We start from the raw sequence: 19,660 nt of genomic DNA on the forward strand, positions 1-19,660 counted from the left end.
AATTTAGTTTGGGGTATTTGTTATGTAATAAGGCCTTTTTAAAGATTTACTTTTGATTTGGGATTTATTTATCTTGGATCATGTCTGTTAGAAGTAGGTTGCCATTTTTCATAAGATTAAATACTTTCAAAACACCACGCCATTGTAACATACTTTAAAAGCTTCCGTAAGCAAACATTATTTTTAAAGTGCAATAGCAATCTATAATGATTAAACTTTTTTGCTAAACCCACTTGAGTTTTTAACAACGAACAAGATACCCTAAAGTTTTGTAAAAGATCACTACGAGGGTTTTTATAGTACGAATTTTTCAACAGAGCGATGCTTTTCAAATCACACTTCAATGTGGCATCGCAGATTCGACCATAACGTCTAGGCTAGGTTTGTAGGGTGTTACTTGAGTGAACGTATTAGTGTTGTTATTTACTACGACGGTGAGGTACGTCACACCGAAAACTGTGTTGTTTTTTTATCGGAGAACACAATGCGACTAGTTTTTAACCAAAACATAGGTTTGACAGAACTTTGTAAAAGACTTAGGTGCAAAATCTTCGAAATGACGCTAATGAGAGTTTCGTCTATTAAGTATCAATTTTGTGCTTCAATTGATCTTGTGACATATGCTTCATTTGATATCAAAGGTGGTCGTATCTTGGAGGCGATGGTGCAAACTCATCTCACTAGTGGATCACCCTCTCTTGAGTTATATGTACAATTTTCATTGTCAAATGAAGCACTTGCTATTTCAACATCTACTGCTATTCGAGAAGAATACATGACCCCTTCCCAACACTTTGTTAGTGGAGGCAGAACAAGAAAGCATCCGTGTTTAGTGGCAACATGGAATACACAACCCCTGTACGACACTCCGTTAGTGGATGGGACATGTACCTCGATGGGTCAATGTTCAATGCTGAAAATACGTACTGGAGAATGGCATCAACTTCTAGTTGTTGGCAATCCACATTTGATTGGGGACATTATGAATCGTCCACAAGAAGGGATGATGTACTCCCTAAGACGTCCACCGACGAGGGGACCTCATACGTTGCAGATGATGATGGGTCAGATGATGAGTCTGATGTAGATCCACCTCGAGAGCTTGACCCCGATAGTATAAAAGTTATATTATTTTCTAAACTGAAGCCTATTCCAATCGAGCTTGAAGGGGGTTCAGATGATGAAAAAAAAAGATCTGCGATTCGTGGCGTACTCGCCTCCAGCCCACATGTATAATGTTGATCTATCAGCAGATGATGCATTGGAGTTTCCAGATCTACCACACAGAAGGTGTGACCATACAAGTTCGTCGTTGGATTTGGGTGAATTGAAAGTTGGTAAGAATTTTTCTAGTAAAGATAGTTTTCTCAGTGAATTGAAACAATATAACATCATGAACAAGGTTAACTACCACGTAGTTAAATCCAAATCTAAGAAGTTTGAGGCCAAGTGTGCAATGCGAGACAATACATTTTCATGGAAAATCATGGCTTCGGTTAATTAAAGGATAAAGTTGTAGGAGATAAAGAAGTTCAAAAGTCCACATATGTGTGTTACCGGTATAGCATCACTGGGTGTTTAGGGGTTTTGAATATTACTGTTATTATTTAATGTTGCATTATTTAACGTACTCACAGGTTGATAGGTGTTTCACAATATCATCCCAAGATGGATTCAGATATGATAGTGGGCTTAATACTATCGATGGTGAAGGTGGATCCCAGGACTTCTGTGTCAGTCTTAATTGCCTATATTTGTAACCAATTCAAGTACACGCCTTCTTACCACAAAGCCTGGATAGTTAAGCAAAAGGCATTGGATAAGATGCACAGTAGGTGGGACGCATCATATAATGAGGTGTGGCAGTGGTGTCAGGTGCTAGAGAGGTATGTCTCAGGTCACGTAATAAACCTTGAAACGAGCCCTGTGTACTATAACGACTGCTTGCTCCGTGGATGCCAAGTGTCTCTTTTAGAGCTTTAAGCTAGGACACATTTGTGTACTGCAAGCCATTGGTACAAATTGACGGTACCTTTATATTTGGTAGATATACACATCAACTATTGCTAGCTGTGGCACATAATGGTGGTGGGAGAATCCTTCCAATTATGTTTACAATAACATTAGGGGAGTCAAGTGATGACTGTAATTTATTTCTTTCTAGGTTGAAGAGGCATGTCTGCCCCTAACCTAATATCTGCTTTATATCAAATAGGGGCATTAGAAGACTAGTCGTAATTGAGTGACAAGAAAGCCTATGGGATCGTACACACCATCGGTATTGTTTAAGGCACGTTTCGTCCAACAACTATGATAAATATCAGTCTACCATTGAACGACGACAAGTGATCAACATGGGTATTTAATCGCCACTAATATTATTTTGTTTGTAATATTCAATTTGTTCTGAATAGAAGAGTGGTATGTAATTATCGCTATCCACTTATATTTACAGGGTACAAAATTAATAAAGACCGTTTGCATGAAATGTTGGCGATTTTATGGTTAATTAACGATCAATGCGCAAACTACCTCTGTAACATACCTTTCGATCAGTGGACACAAGCATACGACGACGGCCTACGATATGTTAATATGACCTCAAACCTGACTGAATGCGTAAATTCTATTCTAAAAGGAACACATCATTTGTCGATAACCTCCGTTGTGCAAGAGACATACTTCTGTTTGGCGGGATTATTTCTAAAGCAAGCAGTGAGTTATAAAGGCCAAATACAGGGAGGCCATGTATGGTGCTAGAAGGTAGTGCAAGAAATTAACAAGGCGAAGGCGCGGGCCAACACCATGCACACAGTGTGACAACCTATGGTTTTGTGTGATGGAGTTCGACAGACTAAACCAAGGTATTATCGGCGAGCAATATCGTGTACACTTGAGAAATATGACTTGCTATTATGAGAGGTTTGACGCACTTCGTTATCCATGCGTTTATGTAATTGCAGCTTGTCAGAATCTCCGTTTGGATCCTATGAGTTATGTCGACGAAGTGTGCAAATTAGAATATATGTACAATGTGTGGAGACACGTATTCCCACCGATCCCATATGAACGTAAGTGGTTGTCTATATCGCTTGCTCAGTTTGAGTTGTTACCGGATTGAAAATTACATCACAAACTAAAAGGTTGACCTTGCTCGATTAAAATACGTGATATTATGGATATCTGGGAAAAAATGAACCAACAGGAGTTGTGCGGATGGTGTAGGAACCCAGGTTATACAATTCGAACATGTCCAAATTGAAATACTTCATAATTGATTAAATGAAACTATATTGCATTATTTCTATTGTCTTATTCAAAAGAACTTCTATTTTATTAAATAGGACAAAATATAAAAATAATTTGTAAAAATATATTAAAAACAACTTCTATTTTATTAAATGAAAACAATATAAAAACAGTTCATACAAATATATTTAAAAAATCAATACATATACCGGTCAGAATCAGTGCCACATGGGGGTGGTCGACAGTTACGCGCTAAATTCCTTCTTATTTTAGCTTTCGGCGGGGGTTATAGTTGTTTTAGTTATGGGTGTTGGGAGGATAACCTACCTTAATAGAATAAAGACTACGGAGGTGTTTGCATCACCTACAACAGAGGTGTTTGAATCCTATAAGGCGATGAGGATTGGAAATGAGATGAGCTCCTCGAGGGTGCCTTGTGTGATCCCTCTTACGATGATGGCCTATATATCATCGGTTGAGTTAGAGTTATCGAGAAAGGAGATGCACCGGGCCATGCATTCCAACCTGGCATAGGACTGGGAAAAAGAAACATATAAGGGTTAAGATACATATAAGGACTAGGATATGCACCTAACATAATCTGAATTGGCTGTGGTGTAGGCGTCGTCACTCGAGGTGTGGGCATTAGGCCCAATGATTACATAGGCGCTATTGATGGGCCCGCCTCGTCAACCATCTCTTTAGATTTAAAGGGCCTCGTCGTTTCCTTTTAACACAGATTTACCAACGCCTCTGCTCTTTCGAGAGAAAATATGGTTTGTTATGAATCCTAAACCATGGCATGTAATCCGGCTCGTACGTTAACTTTAGAACGATGATCGGTTTGCAAGTAGGTATATGATCATACCGCTTTTCCCACATTTCGATATAATCCAAGAAGAAGACCGACCAATACGTATTCGGTCGTAGTAAGTTGATTTTGTGCTCTTCATCGAGCACCTCAGGTGCCACATGAATCAGTTGTTGGAATCCAAATTGTTGTAACACTCTATCTATTTGGTGCATTTCGATAGTAGCATAGTTGATCAATAGGACCCTAACATGCCAGATGTTCAGATTCTACAGGAATTCATCCGAAATTACTACTCAAATTGCTAGATCTTTGTATGGTATCCATTGAAACTATATGAACATGATAAAAATATTAGTTATATACATAATACTAAATACTAAATACGAAATGACTATGTGATGTATATATATTTTATTTATATATATTTACATGTGTTTTCAACCGTTGGTTTAATAGAAGTCATATATCTTCAAGAGCGGTAGGTATTCCAACATAACTCGCCAAATGGTTCTACCTAATTATATAAAATTTTAGCATAAAATTATATTTTAAATCTATGTAATAATTGTAAAATCTAATTTTACCCTGTTAAGAGTGAGAATGTATACGGGTGGTTCACTCGAGGACGTAAAAATGGAAAGCAAAACTGAGCCTATGATTATAGTAGTTATAGACAACCTTCGATTTTGGCTTTACTTGGTTGCGTCACCTGACACATCTCCCGGTACAATGTCGACAACACAACAGACCCCCAACTGAGTTCGCAAGCTTTTCTAAAATCGATGAGTTTCAGCAGTTACCTCAGATGTATGAGGTTTCGTGACAAGTCTGACATCAAATAACCTCTAATGATCTCAAGGATGTATGCCCGAGCGTACTGTATTCTTTCTACTTCAGGTGAATCATCCCCTGGCTCCGAGAATGTGTCTCATAACCAGCCTATTTCGATCTGACCTCCGTAAATATTATCTGGAATCACACCCAAAAGATCGTATCATACGACTCCCCAATTAGCAAATTGAGCGGGCTTGGTGAGTATAGGCGCATCCACTAGCAACCCCAATTATAACTGCATGTCCTCCAAAGTGACGGTACACTCCCTGCATGGAAGATGGGATGTATGCGTCTTAGGTCCCACCTCTCTATGAACGCACTAATGAGTTTTGGGTCCAACTTGCACTAATGGCTTATATTGGCCACGTGCCAAAAACCTGCTTCCCTTAAGTAATTTTCTATCGACGGTGATGGAGGACCAGACATATTACGAATATAACATTGTAACATCTGATCTATCGACTATTATAAAAAAGTTATAAAATAAATATTAATTAAAATTACATAAATAAAAAAAATTAAATAATATTAAAAAATTGAAATTAACCCTTACCATTTTCATTTGCTGGATGGAGATATATTTATGATCGAAACAAATTAATTTCTCAGCCATTGCTAACACGACCAAATATCTTAGAAATTATAAAAAAATAATACTGATTTAGAAAAAAAATTAAAGGAAATTATGATTTAAAGAGAGCTTTGAGAAATTTAGAGGGAAATTTGAGAGCTTTTTAAAAAAATTTAGAGAGAAATTTAGAAGAAATTAAAGGAAATTGTGTAAAAAAATAGGTGGAGATTTTATAATTTTTTTTTATGACTGTGGGTCCCCCAATGGTTAAAATTTTAAACGACTGTTTGAGCGAAAAAATGAGCTAAAGTGCGTCTCTGGGGAGCTCTTTTGCTGACATGATAAAAGCGCTCCCTTACGGACACGCTTTTTTGAAATTTTTTGAGCGAAAAAACGACTGTTACCTATTTCAATAAATAAAATTTAAAATGATCTATTTCAGTAAATAAAGTTGGAAATGAGGTTTTTTTATTTTTTATTTTGGTAAAATAGTCATGTTTTGTCATGAAAGTTCCATTTAATAAAAGGGGGAAAAATCCCAAGCTATTAAGAAATATATAAAACCCAAATAAAACCTCCACAGTCCACGTACGAAGATAACCCTCCTTTCTTGCTCCTCCATTTCATCCCCCTGCCCCCAAACCGGAATCCCAGCAATCACCAACTCGAATACAAAAAAGATGGCGACGCTATCAATGGACATCGCCACAACGTTCATCAACTTCACCACTTGTTGTCGCCGCCGCTCCGGAATAAAAACCACGGTTCTCCCTCTTTTCTTCAAATCCTCCACCATCAATTCCCGCTCCCTTTCTTCCAAACCGTTGCCTTCTTCATCTCTCACCGTTTTATCCACCTCCAATTTCTCCAAAGTTCACCGCTGCCGCCGGTTCTCCGTAGCTGCCACCGCCACTACTACTCCACAGAGCGAGGATTCTGACGTTTCCACTAAAATTCCTCCTGATACTCGCATTCCCGCCACCATAATCACCGGCTTTTTGGGCTCTGGCAAGGTAATAACTGCTTTACCAAAGGTTGAAATCGTCTTTGAAGTTTCTTTATTGAAAGTAAATGGTCTTTAAAGTTAAATATATTGAGTATCGGTTTAGCCTGGTTCTGTTTATTTTCTGGGATTTTAGATTGGTTCATAGTTTTTACGAATTCATTGGATTTTGGCCTTGGATTTTGTAGCTATAGCTGTAAACTGCAGAAAAAGATTGTTGCCTTTTGTGGAAAATATGTACGAAATGATTGCTAAGTTTGTCCTTTGTAGCTTAAAGGATATTATTAACTCCGCCCAACTTTAGAAATTCTGTATATTTTGTATTAGGTGCTAAATTAACTTGTGAAAACTATCCTTTTGCATTAAACTTCAAATTTATTGACTAAAATATAGTTTAAATGTCAGTAAACAACTGTAAATGTTGTTACTGTACACTTATTTGTCTCTTTTTTTTTATGACAAACATATTTGGCAATCAAACTTTGCGTTTCTTCTTCTGATAGGAATTCAACTTTTTTTATTGAAAGAGTTGGCTGGTTGACGTATTCATCTTTTTTAACTTTTGTGTGTTGTGGAACAGACAACATTACTCAATCACATCTTGACTGCAGATCACGGGAAGCGTATAGCAGTGATAGAGAATGAGGTATTGAGTTTAATTCTGCTTTAACATTCTTTCCTTGATATGATGGCAATAAAGGGTTCACAATAGTTAAAGTCTTTTGTAAGATCATTAGAGTAGGTGAGGTATTAATGAGTAAGTTATTGTTTAATTTCTTATTATCTTAATTCTTTTTTCCAATTTGAACGTTTCAGTATGGTGAAGTAGACATCGATGGCTCTCTTGTTGCTGCTAAAGCTGCTGGGGCTGAGGACATAGTCATGCTTAACAATGGCTGTCTCTGCTGTACTGTAAGGGGTGATCTTGTGAGGATGATTGCAGAGCTAGTCAGTAAGAAGAAAGGGAAATTTGACCACATTGTAATTGAGACTACAGGTTGGAAATTTTCTCAAAGTACCTGTAAAAATTTATAGAAAGAGTAATAACTTTTTATTTCTATTTGTTTGTGTTGTTGCATTTGGTGTATATCTGAGTTTTTCTCTTTGCTTGAGCGTGATAAGTTATTATTTTTGCTTCTTTTGCATTCCACATTCACCTTACCAGGGTTGGCAAATCCTGCACCAATAATTCAGACATTTTATGCTGAGGATCAGGTTTTCAATGATGTCAAGTTAGATGGTGTTGTTACTCTAGTTGATGCAAAGCATGCTGGCTTTCATTTGGATGAGGTCAAACCAAAGGGAGTGGTCAATGAGGCAGTAGAGCAAATTGCTTATGCTGACCGCATAATTGTAAACAAGGTACTTATGATGACCACCTAATTGGAAGTGCAAAGCATTTAGTTAATTATTAGTCAATACCCAAACAAAAACATTATTGAACTTGTTTTATTCTCTTGAACTTTGACTCAAACCATTGCCTAATATTCTGGTTGCGGCCAGCCATGTATCTCATCTTATAGGACTTGTTCAAAGACTTCCATCTGTTATGTTGAATTTCTTTTCTAATGGCTAGCTGATATATTATTGTTTGTTTTGATAGACTGATCTTGTTGGTGAGCCAGAAATTACGTCCCTGGTTAAGCGGATAAGGGTTTGTTTTCTGCTGCTTTTTTCTTATTATTAAATAGTTTTATTGCAACTTAGGATGCTATTTGTTACTTTTTCATAGTTCATCAAAGATGACATTGCCTGCTTGCAGAACATGAATGGTATGGCTCATCTCAAGCGCACAGAGTTTGGAAAAGTTGACTTGGAGTATGTTCTTGGGATAGGAGGCTTTGATTTGGAGAGGTTGTTTTCTGCTCTAATTTAGTACCTCCATTTTCAGTAAAGGAAATCATTGAAGTAGTTATTACAAGCATTGTCATTTTTGCCATTTTATCATGTTCTATTTTTGTTAAGTAGAAAGTCTTCTGTCTCTCTTTGATTTGGTCTTGGAACTGCCTCTTGAGCTTCATTTCCATTTTGAGAAATTATTTGTTGAACACTGCCTGTTTGGAATCATTCTAGTAATACACAGCCATCATGGATGGTAAAATTAATGTTTTGATTGAACTCATCATTGTTGTATTTTTATCTATTCTCTTTCCCTTTTCTTTGAAAAGAGAAGGGAGAGGGGCAGGTTGAGACATTCAAAATGTTTCTTTAATGCTTATTATTCACCCTTATCTTACTGGAAAATAGTTTGACAGACATTTTAAATTTATTTATAATAAGATAATTTTGATTCGGAATGGGTTTATTGACCCTTGTGTTGAGATTTATTCTCTGGAATCTGAAGAAGATTTCAGTAGAGCCTTTCATGTGCATATTGGTTAATGTTATGACTTGTTTTCCTGAGATAGTCAAGGCTGTCCGACAGCCTAATTTTCTGATTCTTAGAGGAATTATTGTGCTGCTGAGTGCTGACATCTTTTACAAAATAGCATATGTTGCTTTCCTTTGCTTGACATTGCAGCTTCTTGTGTTTTGGTTTTCATGGATTGATGACGCGCCCCCCCCCCCGGTGGGTGCGGGGCACACACACTTATCTTCTAGTGGAACCTTTGCAATTGTTTTTTTAGGTCAATATAGATTTATATAGATAACTTGCCTTGGTTTTCTCAAGAGGGATAAGGAAGAAATTTAACATGATTTGAGGTTACACTTTTGAAATCCAATGTCTTCTTAAAACAGGAGGGCCGAGAATGGGAATTGAGGATGATAGGACTGAAAGCATCTCAGTCGAATAAAGTAAATTAGAATGGATTAAGTTGCCAAAGGTTTCAGGTTTCCTATTGTAAGTTTGCTTCTATAGTGGCTGATCAGCTTTTGAACTTCACCTATGCTATCAAGTATTTCACAATTGCTGGTAGAGTTGTCTTTTGTTGTCGAGTCATTTTTTGGAGCTCTTTCTAGGTAGTACCGCACATTATTCAGAAAAGAGTGCTGGATTTTATGATCAATATCATTGCTTTTTATGAACTGAGAACATGAAAGAAGAGCAAATGACACAGAAGAATAGTTACCTATATCAAATCTCTTTGTTACATGGGTTTACATTCTTATATTTGGTTCTTGTTATTGCTTTTGTAGTTTGTCTTATAACATTTGTTGAGTGATTAGATTGGCAACATCTTGGTGCCTGCAATTTATGCCCTCACCCATAAAAAAAAACTAGCCATGACTTGAGCTGTGATTTTTCAAAAGTATAAAAGAACTTCTATACTGAGTCTTCCTTGGATTGGGTTATTCATGCTTATGTTTCCTGTGGGCTATATGTAGTTTCATTCGTAACATTGGCATTATGAGCATTTCTTTTATGATTATTGTTGGAATTTCTTAAATTAAGCAGATTTTCTACATTAGTGCTAGGAATTTCCTTATACTATTAGCCATAATCAAATTACTAATTTTTAGGGATAGGCTAATTTCTAGAGATTATTTCCTTTTTTATTTTTCCTGCTATTCTTTAAAAGGCTGTATTCAGATTAGAAGTAATAAGAGAGAATCATTCTTTTTCCTAAAACTTATTCATGGTATCAGAGCATCAGGAATCCATTTGATCCGGCTCTTTCTTCTCTTTTCTTGTTCTGTTTTTCTCTGTTAGAAATCCTACTCCCATGGGTGACACCGAAAATTTCTCTAAGACTGAGATCTCACAAATAACTCAAAATCACAGTCAAGGAATCCCACAAGGTGACCTTAACTCTTCTCTTATAATCACAAATCATCGATTAGATGGAAAAAATTTCCTGCAATGGTCACAATCTGTCCTTATGGTTCTTCGTGGCCGAGGAAAAATTGGGTACATTAATGGAAAAATTCCTCGACCAGCATCAACAAACTCTGGTTATGCAACTTGGGAGCTTAACAACTCAATGGTTATGGCTTGGCTTATAAATTCGATGGAAGGTCATATAAGCCGAACGTATCTTTTTTTCAAAACTGCCAAAGAAATGTGGGATGCAATCAAGGAGAATTACTCGGATCTTGGAAATACTTCCCAAGTATTCGAGATCAAATTAAAGTTGAAAGATATTCGACAAGGAACACTTGAAGTCACTCAATATTACAACAACCTAAAGATCTTATGGCAGGAGTTAGACATGTATTATGAAGTTGATTGGGGCGAGGGCTTGGAACACACCAAGTTCATGGATCATCTTAACAAAGAACGTCTCTATGAGTTCCTAGCAGGACTAAATCGTGATCTTGATGAGGTCCGAGGACGAATACTAGGCAGAACCACACTGCCAACCATAGGAGAAGCATTTGCTGAAGTAAGGAGGGAAGAGAAACGACGTCTTATTATGTTGGGAGACGCAAGAGAATTAAAACCATTGACCGTAGCTGGTCATCATTCTTCCGAGAACTCTGCTCTTATTTCAAGAGGCCCTTAATCTCAAAGGTTCAAAGATGGAATTGATTCTGGTTCAAAAAGGCCATGGTGTAGCCACTGTAATCGGGTTGGGCATACCAAGGAGAAATGCTTCAAACTCCATGGCTATCCTGAAGAAAAAAAACAGAAAGAAAACAAGGCAGCAATGATATCTACTACTGAAGAAGATGCTCAGAATGTTAGGCTAACCAAAACTCAACTTGAGGCTCTTCATAAACTACTCGGGACTCCTACAGCCAGTGGGTCACTAGCTATTCAAGGTACTGCTTTAAATACTACACACGAACCTATCACAACTTCCTGGATACTAGACTCGGGTGCATCCGACCACATGACAGGTAATCTAAGTTTGTTTCACACCTATTGACCTTGTCATGATCACTCTCGGATTCGCATAGCTGATGGATCTTACTCGCCGGTGGCTGGAATGGGGACAGTGAGACTTACTGAAAATTTTTCCCTTGATAAAGTTTTACATGTTCCAAATCTTTCCTGTAATTTACTCTCAATTAGCAAGCTTACCAAGGATGAAAAAGTACTTGCTGAATTTTCTGCTTTAAGTTGTGTGGTTCAGGAACAGGAATCGGGGAAGATGATTGGCACTGCTAAAGTTAATGATGGTTTATATGTTTGGAACAAAAACAGTTCAAAAGAAGGGATGGCCTTATCTACATCAAAAGACGACTCTATCATGCTATGGCATCGTAGACTAGGACACCCGAATTTCATGTACTTGAAGAAACTGTTTCCTCTACTATTTCTAAATAAGAAAATTAGTTCATTGAACTGTGAAGTTTGCCAACTGTCTAAACACACTTGTGTCCCTTATCCTTTGAAACCTTATGTTCAATCTCAACCTTTCTCTTTAACTCACAGCGATCTATGGGGAGCCAGTTGAGTAAAAAACATCACAGGGGCTAGGTGGTTCATAACTTTCATTGATGACCACACTAGAGTTTGTTGGGTCTATCTCCTTAAAGAAAAATCCGAAGTCTCTAGAGTCTTCAAAAATTTTCATTCAATGATTCGAACTCAGTTCAATTCAAATATTCACACCCTTAGAACTGATAATGGGAGAGAGTACTTTAATTCAATCCTAAGTCCTTATCTTTCTGAGCAAGGAATCATACATCAAAGTTCTTGTCTTGACACCCCTCAACAAAACGGGATTTCCGAGAGGAAAAATAGACACCTTGTAGCCGTGGCTCGTGCCCTTATGTTTACTATGGGTGTACCAAAGTATTTATGGGGAGAACCTGTCCTCACTGCTTGTTATCTTATAAACCGACTCCCATCAAAGGTATTAAACTTTCAAACACTTTTACATACTTTTCAAAAAAAATTTCCCTTGTTTCGTGTTCCTAATCTCCCAACCAAAACATTTGGTTGCAAAGCATTTGTCCACAACCATCAACCTAACCGATCTAAACTTGATCCTAGAGCTCACACTTGTGTCTTTATTGGTTACTCACCTGCACAAAAAGGGTACAAGTGCTACTCTCCAACCTTACACCGGATGTTTGTGTCCCTTGATGTTACTTTCTTTGAAAACGAGCCATATTTTTCAGCCTCTCATCTTCAGGGGGAGATACTTAGTGAAGATGAGACCTTGAGCAATCTTCTCATTATACCTCAAGACTCTATCAGCCCTACCACCACTACAAAACCTGCTGAAAATCCTACAGCCACTGTTATTCCTGTTTTGGAACCTGTCAGCCCTACCACAACTACAAAACCTGCTGAAAATCCTACAGCCACTGTTATTCCTGTTTTGGAACCTGTTTTTCCTATCTCCACTGTTCAGCAACAAGAAACAAGGGTGATTAATCATACTAATGAAGAAAAACAGCCCACTCATTCTGAAAAACAACAAGAAAAAACTCAGGGACTTCGTGTATACTCTCGGAGACATCAGCTGCCTGAGACCGAAACAGCAGTGCCTATGCCATCTTTACCCGAGGACTGTCCTGAGGAAGAAGTTTCACCTCCTTCATCTTCCATCCATCTTCCAATTGCAGTAAGAAAGGGCACTAGGAGCTGCACTCAACATCCCATTTCTCGGTTTGTATCCTAAGGAAACTTGTCTAAATCCTACAATGCCTTTGTTTCTAATGTTGACTCTGTAGAAACTCCAAAGAACATAGACAAGACTCCTATGGAACCCAACCTTAAATTAGGAACTGATAAGGATGGAGAAGAAGTAGACAGGGGGAGATATCAACGGGAGAAACATTTGGAAGCTGCCTACAGGATATTGAGATACTTAAAAGGACTCCTGGTAAGGGGTTGCATTTCAAGAAAAATGTTCGAAGAAATTATGGGCAAGCTGGGTTTGATTCACATCTACACTCCAGCTTGAGGGGGAGTGTTGGATTTCTTTATTAAGCAGATTTTCTACATTAGTGCTAGGAATTTCCTTACTATTAGCCATAATTAAATTACTAATTTTTAGGGATAGGCTAATTTCTAGAGATTATTTCCTTTTTTATTTTTCCTGCTATTCTTTAAAAGGCTGTATTTAGATTAGAAGTAATAAGAGAGAATCATTCTTCTTCCTAAAACTTGTTCAATTATCTATGAAGCATCAACATGGAGCTAACACAGCCAAATAAGTACTGGACATGCCCTGATATGAAGTTTTCAAATCAGACACAGTCAAGACATCTGTCACAAAAGGGATACTGCTGGACTTAGCCTGAAATTACCTTTGGGAAACCAAAAAAGAAACAAAAGCCAGAATGGGAAGAGTGAAGACAAAGAGGGAGGAAGGAAAGATGATGGGGAATAAAGAAGGCAAAATGTCAGGAAATGGGTATGGGAATTAGGAAACGTGGAAATGGGTATTTGGATTTGTGAGATTGAAAACGAGTTTGAGAAGTAAAAAGTTAAATATTTGTGGGAGTCATTTATTTATTATTATGAAAAATTTTAATTAAACAAATGTTACTATAAGGATATATTTGTGTAGTTAAATTTACTTATTTGATAAAAAATATTAATATTTTATTTAAAATGAACATTATAATGTTAAAATATTTGTTAAAATATTTTTCATTGCTTTGTCCTGCCGCACCTGAATCTTGAGAATTTTTAGAATTGTTGTCTTTTTGTTCAGATTGTATCTTTATTACGTGGCGGTGTCCATGCTTCATAGATGATTATCCATTTACTTGGAATTTTTTGTTCATCACCCCCTGAATTTTGGTTGTTGACTGACTTTTGTGCTTAAATCTTGCCAGGATTGAGAGTTCTGTCAATGATGGTGCTAAAGAAGATCATGCTCACCATCATGATCATGATCTTGACCATGATCATCACCATCATCATCATCATGAACATGAGCATAAACATGGTAACTGTACTTGTCATGATACCAAATAGTCCTTTTGCATGTGTTTTTAAAACGTTTCTCTTTATTTATTTCATGTTTGTCTTTATTAGCAATAGTATATGTTCACTGTTCTTGAAGAGTAGTATTTGGTTTACTTTTGTTTCTAATAGTCCAATGGGTTGCTTTCTTGTTGTAGTCCACTGTATGCTTTGCTGTTTACATTTTTTTATTTTCTGAGATATGTCGAATTGTAATTTCTGTTTTTCATGTGGTCAGACACCTTTGTGCTTTAATTACAATAATAAATCAGTCCAGTGAGTAATGGTAAATAATGTCTAACTTGTGAAACGAAATGTTTCATGATAAGTTATGAGTTATGGCATTGCCTGTTGACTTGCGTCTAAATAGGTATTTGTCACCAAATTGATTTATTTGGTGGAACATGTTAGGAGCAAGAATGAATTTGAACTTAAGCTGAGTTGTTAAAAATCTAAAAGCATAATCGGCTATGAAGAATCCTCAAGCTAGTTGCTACTTTCATTTTCAACCTAAAATGTCACTCTTTGAAGTGGTTACAAGGTTTACATAAAGGGTGAGCTAATTGTCATCAGACTGCAGATATGCATGAATTTCTTTTTCAATCTGACCACCTGAGCCCTGAACAAGTTAAATTCTTGTCTTCAGCAATGTTCATATTAATGCTTTTGGCTAAGATATAAATCTGATTTGTAGTTTGAAAGAAATATGTGGATATTAGAAGATTGAGAAGAAGTTAGACTAGCTTATTATGTGGCACATATTCATTTCTGTAATGATTCACTCTGAAGCCTTCTTCCATGCTATTGGTTTCTGATAGTGCCAAGCTTTATCGTGGAAACTAGAGCTCACAAAAATCAAATATTTTATCTTTCTGAACTACACAAACACGTATAATCTGGATAACAATCTAAATTTCACTTGCGAGGAATCTTATACCTCACTAATGCCATCTCTACCCAGAGTCTGTAACTAGTTTCTTCAAGGCTTAAGCTACTGATTTAGGCCCTCTTATTTTTTATTTCTTTGGCAAGGCAATTTGGATGTGGTCATGCTTACTTGCAATTTTACAATTATCTTGTCGACGTGCTGAAGCTTTACTCTTCTACTGAAGCTAAAATCTTGTACTTTGACATGCAGACCATCATCATGATCATACTCATGACCGAGGAGTTTCCTCTGTCAGCATAGTTTGTGAAGGGAGCTTAGATCTAGAGAAGGTTGGTTTTAAAGCATAATCTTCCTCCAGCACTAGATTAGATTATGATCCTAAAATACAGGCATATGAGCGGGCCTATTAGTTAATGGGGTTTCTTCTGCCTGCATAGGTGCTTCAGAATTTGTTTCATTATCGTGATAAGTTATTGTTTTGGTCAGAAAGTAATAAAACCTTTCATTTTACGGTTTTATTTACTTCATCTTGCAGGCTAACATATGGCTTGGTACATTGTTGTTGGAATGCAGCGAGGACATTTACCGGATGAAAGGTCTTCTTTCTGTTCAGGGTATGGATGAGAGGTTCGTCTTTCAGGTGAGGAGCATGACGTTTGATTGGTCTTGACTATCCACTGCGCGCTTGTATCTATAATCTTATTGCTATGAAATTAAAAAAAAATACGGTTTTTTGAGCATCGGATGGGAGAGTCCTGATTGAGTTTTATAATGAAATGAACAGGGAGTTCATGACATATTTCAAGGATCACCAGACCGGTTATGGGGAGCAGATGAACCGAGAATAAACAAGATTGTATTCATCGGCAAGAACTTGAATGCAGAGGAATTGGAGAAGGGTTTTAAAGCTTGTTTACTATGATAACATTGACTGAATAGGACCAGACCATTGCATTTTGACTTGATAGAATATGAAATTGCCCCTCTTTTGCCTTTATGCTTGCAAGGGGAAAAAGGGCCGAGGTGGTTGCCGGGCTTGATTTGTCATGTAAACAGTGGTGTTATTATTATTATTATGTTAGCTGTTAAAAGAATCTATAGAAATGTTTAAAACACAAAAAATGGTTCAACTGTACAATTAACATGTATTTTAGGTTGACTTAATATTAAGAGTCCAGCCATACAAATTCAATAAGAATAATTATAAAATTAAATTAAATTATGATATCAAAAAATAAAATAAAGGTGTTCTTGACTTCTTTTTTTTTTTTTTTGGTTAAGTCATTTTTAAATAAAATTTTGAAACTTCCAGGATCATTTTTTTTTCTTAACATATTTTGTAAAGGAAAAGAACTAGTCGCTTGATATAAATTTTTTATTATATTTACTTAGGTGATAATTATGTTTAAAATGAGAATCAAAATGATATTAATATTAAAATGAATGGTTTTATGTTTTAGATTTTGTATTTATCTTAATTAATTTATTGAAATAAAAGTAACAAAATACAATCTATTTCTTTTTTTAAAGTCTCAAAGGTGAAAGGATTGAATGATTTTTTACTTTCAGATTTAATTTTTTGAGAAAAATATAGCAATATATTAGATTATTTAATTAATTTGTGTATTGGGTAATTTTTTTAGAACGGAATGGACGACCAATCTTTTCAATCAAGAAAACTAAATGCGTAATACCCAAATTGATAAATCTTAATAACATGAATCTCTTGCTTTCCATTAATTTTTTTTTTCAAAAATAGAATTCTAAATGTAAAGATTATTAAGAAAATTTCACCCTAAGACTTTAATTAGATGGTGAAAAGAAAAAAGAAAGAAAATATTGACTGTTGCTGGTTTTGCTTTAATACGGTAAGATAAGTACAAAATCTAAGACTTAGAACTATTTATTTTGATTCAATGGCTAAGATCATTTTGATTCTATCGTGGTTCTTATTTTAAAAGTTCTCACTATGGTTGCTACCATTTACTCAACAAGTTAAATTGATATCAGTTTATTATTTCAAATTGAATAGATTGAAATTAATTATAAAATTTATATAATTAAAAAAAAGATAAATTTATTTTACTTATATTTTGGTCCTTGAATGAAACGAATGAACTTATGTTTTAGAAAATGAAAATAAGATTGTTGAGTTAAATTTCAATAGCTTGTAAGGTGGCTCAAAGCCCATTTTGAGGAGTATATTAAGTAAAGAAGACCACACCTTGCTTAAAGGCTCAAGGAAGAATCACGTATATCCATTGGTGCACCACCTAAGCTTCAATAAGAAGTTAGCACCTCACCTCTCTTAAGCTTCAATAAGAAGTCGGCACTTGACACTTCTTAAGTTATCAAGGGGAACTTAACACCTAATTCTCAAGTTGCTACCAAAAGCCCTATAATAAATACTAAGCACTTTTGAAATTTGTAATAGCCTCATAAGTTATCCAATCATAGGGTTTTATCTCTACTTTTCCTAAACTTTTTAACTTTGATCATATGTTTGACTTGAGCATTGGAGTGTGCCCTAAAGGTAAAACCTCTAGTGCACATTAACTATAATTTCTTTCTCATAGGTTTAAAGGACTTCGAGAAGTTCATTAATACTTATAACTAAATGCAAACTACAAGACAAGCCCTACATTGAGCCAAGATCTCACTCCCAAGTAGCCTCAGAACCTTAGCCATAAGAGCCCAATTTTAGCTAAATCAGAACAGTGGTTTCAAAACCACAAATCCAAGGTCATAAAATTATTTTAATATTATTTTTGGTGTTTACAACATGTGAATACGTATGTGTGAAAATTTCGTGAGCTAATTTTATCGTTTAATAGCTCAATTTGAGAAAAAGAACTTAATCACGTAAAATGCAAAAGTGGCATTCTATATGTTAAATGTGTTTATTTGCTATGGCTGATTAAATGTGAAGTCCTTATGATGTTATTAGACCATAGATAGTGGGAATGGACATAAATGGACATTTATTAAGGTGTTTTAATGAATTAATATTAAGGTTAAATTAGTAAAATTGTAAATAATCATAAAATAACTAAAAAAAAGCCATATCATCTTTATTTCTTCATCTTGGCCGAATTTGAAGAGGAAAAAGAAAGCTTTCATGCAAAATTAGGGTTCAGCACTTGTGAGCTTCAATTGGTAAGTGCTTTGAGCTCGGTTTTTGATGATTTCTATGTTTTTGTGATCGTTGCTTCTTGTTCTAGCTAGCCCGTACCATATTTTCTGAAATTTTTGATGAATTTGTGAGTTGCCATTGATGAATGCTTGAGCTCTTGAATGTTTGATGATGGAAAATGAGTATTTGTTGATAGATTATCATGTTTTGTAAAGTGATTTTTGGTAAAGATACAAATAGGGATTAAATTGTGAAAAGATAAAAATGTGAGGTTAAAAGTGTGAATAAATGTGAAATATGGGCTTTAGGGGTATTTTGGTAATTCGGATAAGCATGGATTAAATTGAATTGTGTGAATTTGATGTATTCCAACTATGAGATAAGTTCATATGCAAATAAGTGTATTTAAATTGAATTATATATATTTACTTGCCATTGAGTTGTTATGAATGTTGAATGAGTAATTACGAGTAAGAATTTACGAAGTTACGATATCAGAAAGTCCTGTACGAACCTTAGGAATAGTATAGGATACGAATGTCATGACATTAGGTTACCGATATGTGATTACATGTAAGACCGTGTTTGGGACATTGGCATTGTATTGAGATTACGTATAAGACCATGTCTGGGACATTAACATCGTTAATCGATTTCGTGTAAGACACTGTCTGGGGAAGTGGCATCGATATGTGATAACATGTAAGACCATATCTGGGATATGGCATTGTATGAGCTATATATGTTTGCCGAGTATCTTTAATGATTCCGAATAGTTCAACGGTCAAGGTCAAGTTGAGAAAGAATATGTGAATGAGCTAAGTGACTCAGGTACGTACGAGATTCATACGAGTATTGAGAAGTGAAGTAAATGATGAATTTGATTAAGATATTGAATATGTGTTCAATGAGAAAGGTTTGTGAACTTGTGTGTGATTAGTATGTTTAGCATATTTTAATTGATATGCAAAGATTCATATGATAACTTTATTTGTATGACTTACTAAGCTTTTAAAGCTTACTTTATGTGTTCTTTCCATGTTTTATAGATTATCGAAGCTAGCTCAGACATCGGAAATCATCGGGAACCATCATCACACTACCGACTACTTGTTGGTACTTTTGGAGCTTGTATATATGGTATATGGCATGCATAGCCTAGTTTCATTTTGGTATATTTTTGAATCATGATATTAGCCATGAGATTTGGCTTGTAAATGTTGGTGTGTATGGCCATTTAAGTTGGCTTGAATTATGTGTTTCTTAAGTAATATATGTGAATTATAAGTTACCTTGTGTTTAGGTATGTTTTCCATAGTTTTTGATATAGCTAAATGGTTGCATCTTTTGATTG

At 35.7% G+C, this 19,660-nt stretch overlaps 1 protein-coding gene across 2 annotated transcripts; it reads left to right on the plus strand.

The window, feature by feature from the left end:
- The first annotated feature begins 5,992 nt into the window (after positions 1–5,992).
- LOC107961742 (COBW domain-containing protein 1) lies at positions 5,993–16,337 on the plus strand. Of its 2 annotated transcripts, XM_016897836.2 has the most exons (10): positions 5,993–6,481; positions 7,052–7,117; positions 7,288–7,468; positions 7,637–7,833; positions 8,075–8,125; positions 8,234–8,325; positions 14,155–14,267; positions 15,423–15,502; positions 15,709–15,813; positions 15,958–16,337. In XM_016897836.2, the coding sequence occupies exons 1-10, from the start codon at positions 6,149–6,151 to the stop codon at positions 16,093–16,095; spliced, it is 1,356 nt and encodes a 451-aa protein (XP_016753325.1). In that variant the 5' UTR covers positions 5,993–6,148; the 3' UTR covers positions 16,096–16,337. The 2 variants fall into 2 exon arrangements, with proteins under 2 accessions (XP_016753325.1, XP_016753327.1); XM_016897838.2 differs by lacking the exon at positions 15,958–16,337 and having other exon boundaries at positions 15,747–15,812.
- The last annotated feature ends 3,323 nt before the right edge of the window (positions 16,338–19,660 follow it).

This window comes from Gossypium hirsutum, chromosome A06, assembly GCF_007990345.1.
Source record: "Gossypium hirsutum isolate 1008001.06 chromosome A06, Gossypium_hirsutum_v2.1, whole genome shotgun sequence".
Classification (NCBI taxonomy): Eukaryota; Viridiplantae; Streptophyta; class Magnoliopsida; order Malvales; family Malvaceae; genus Gossypium; species Gossypium hirsutum.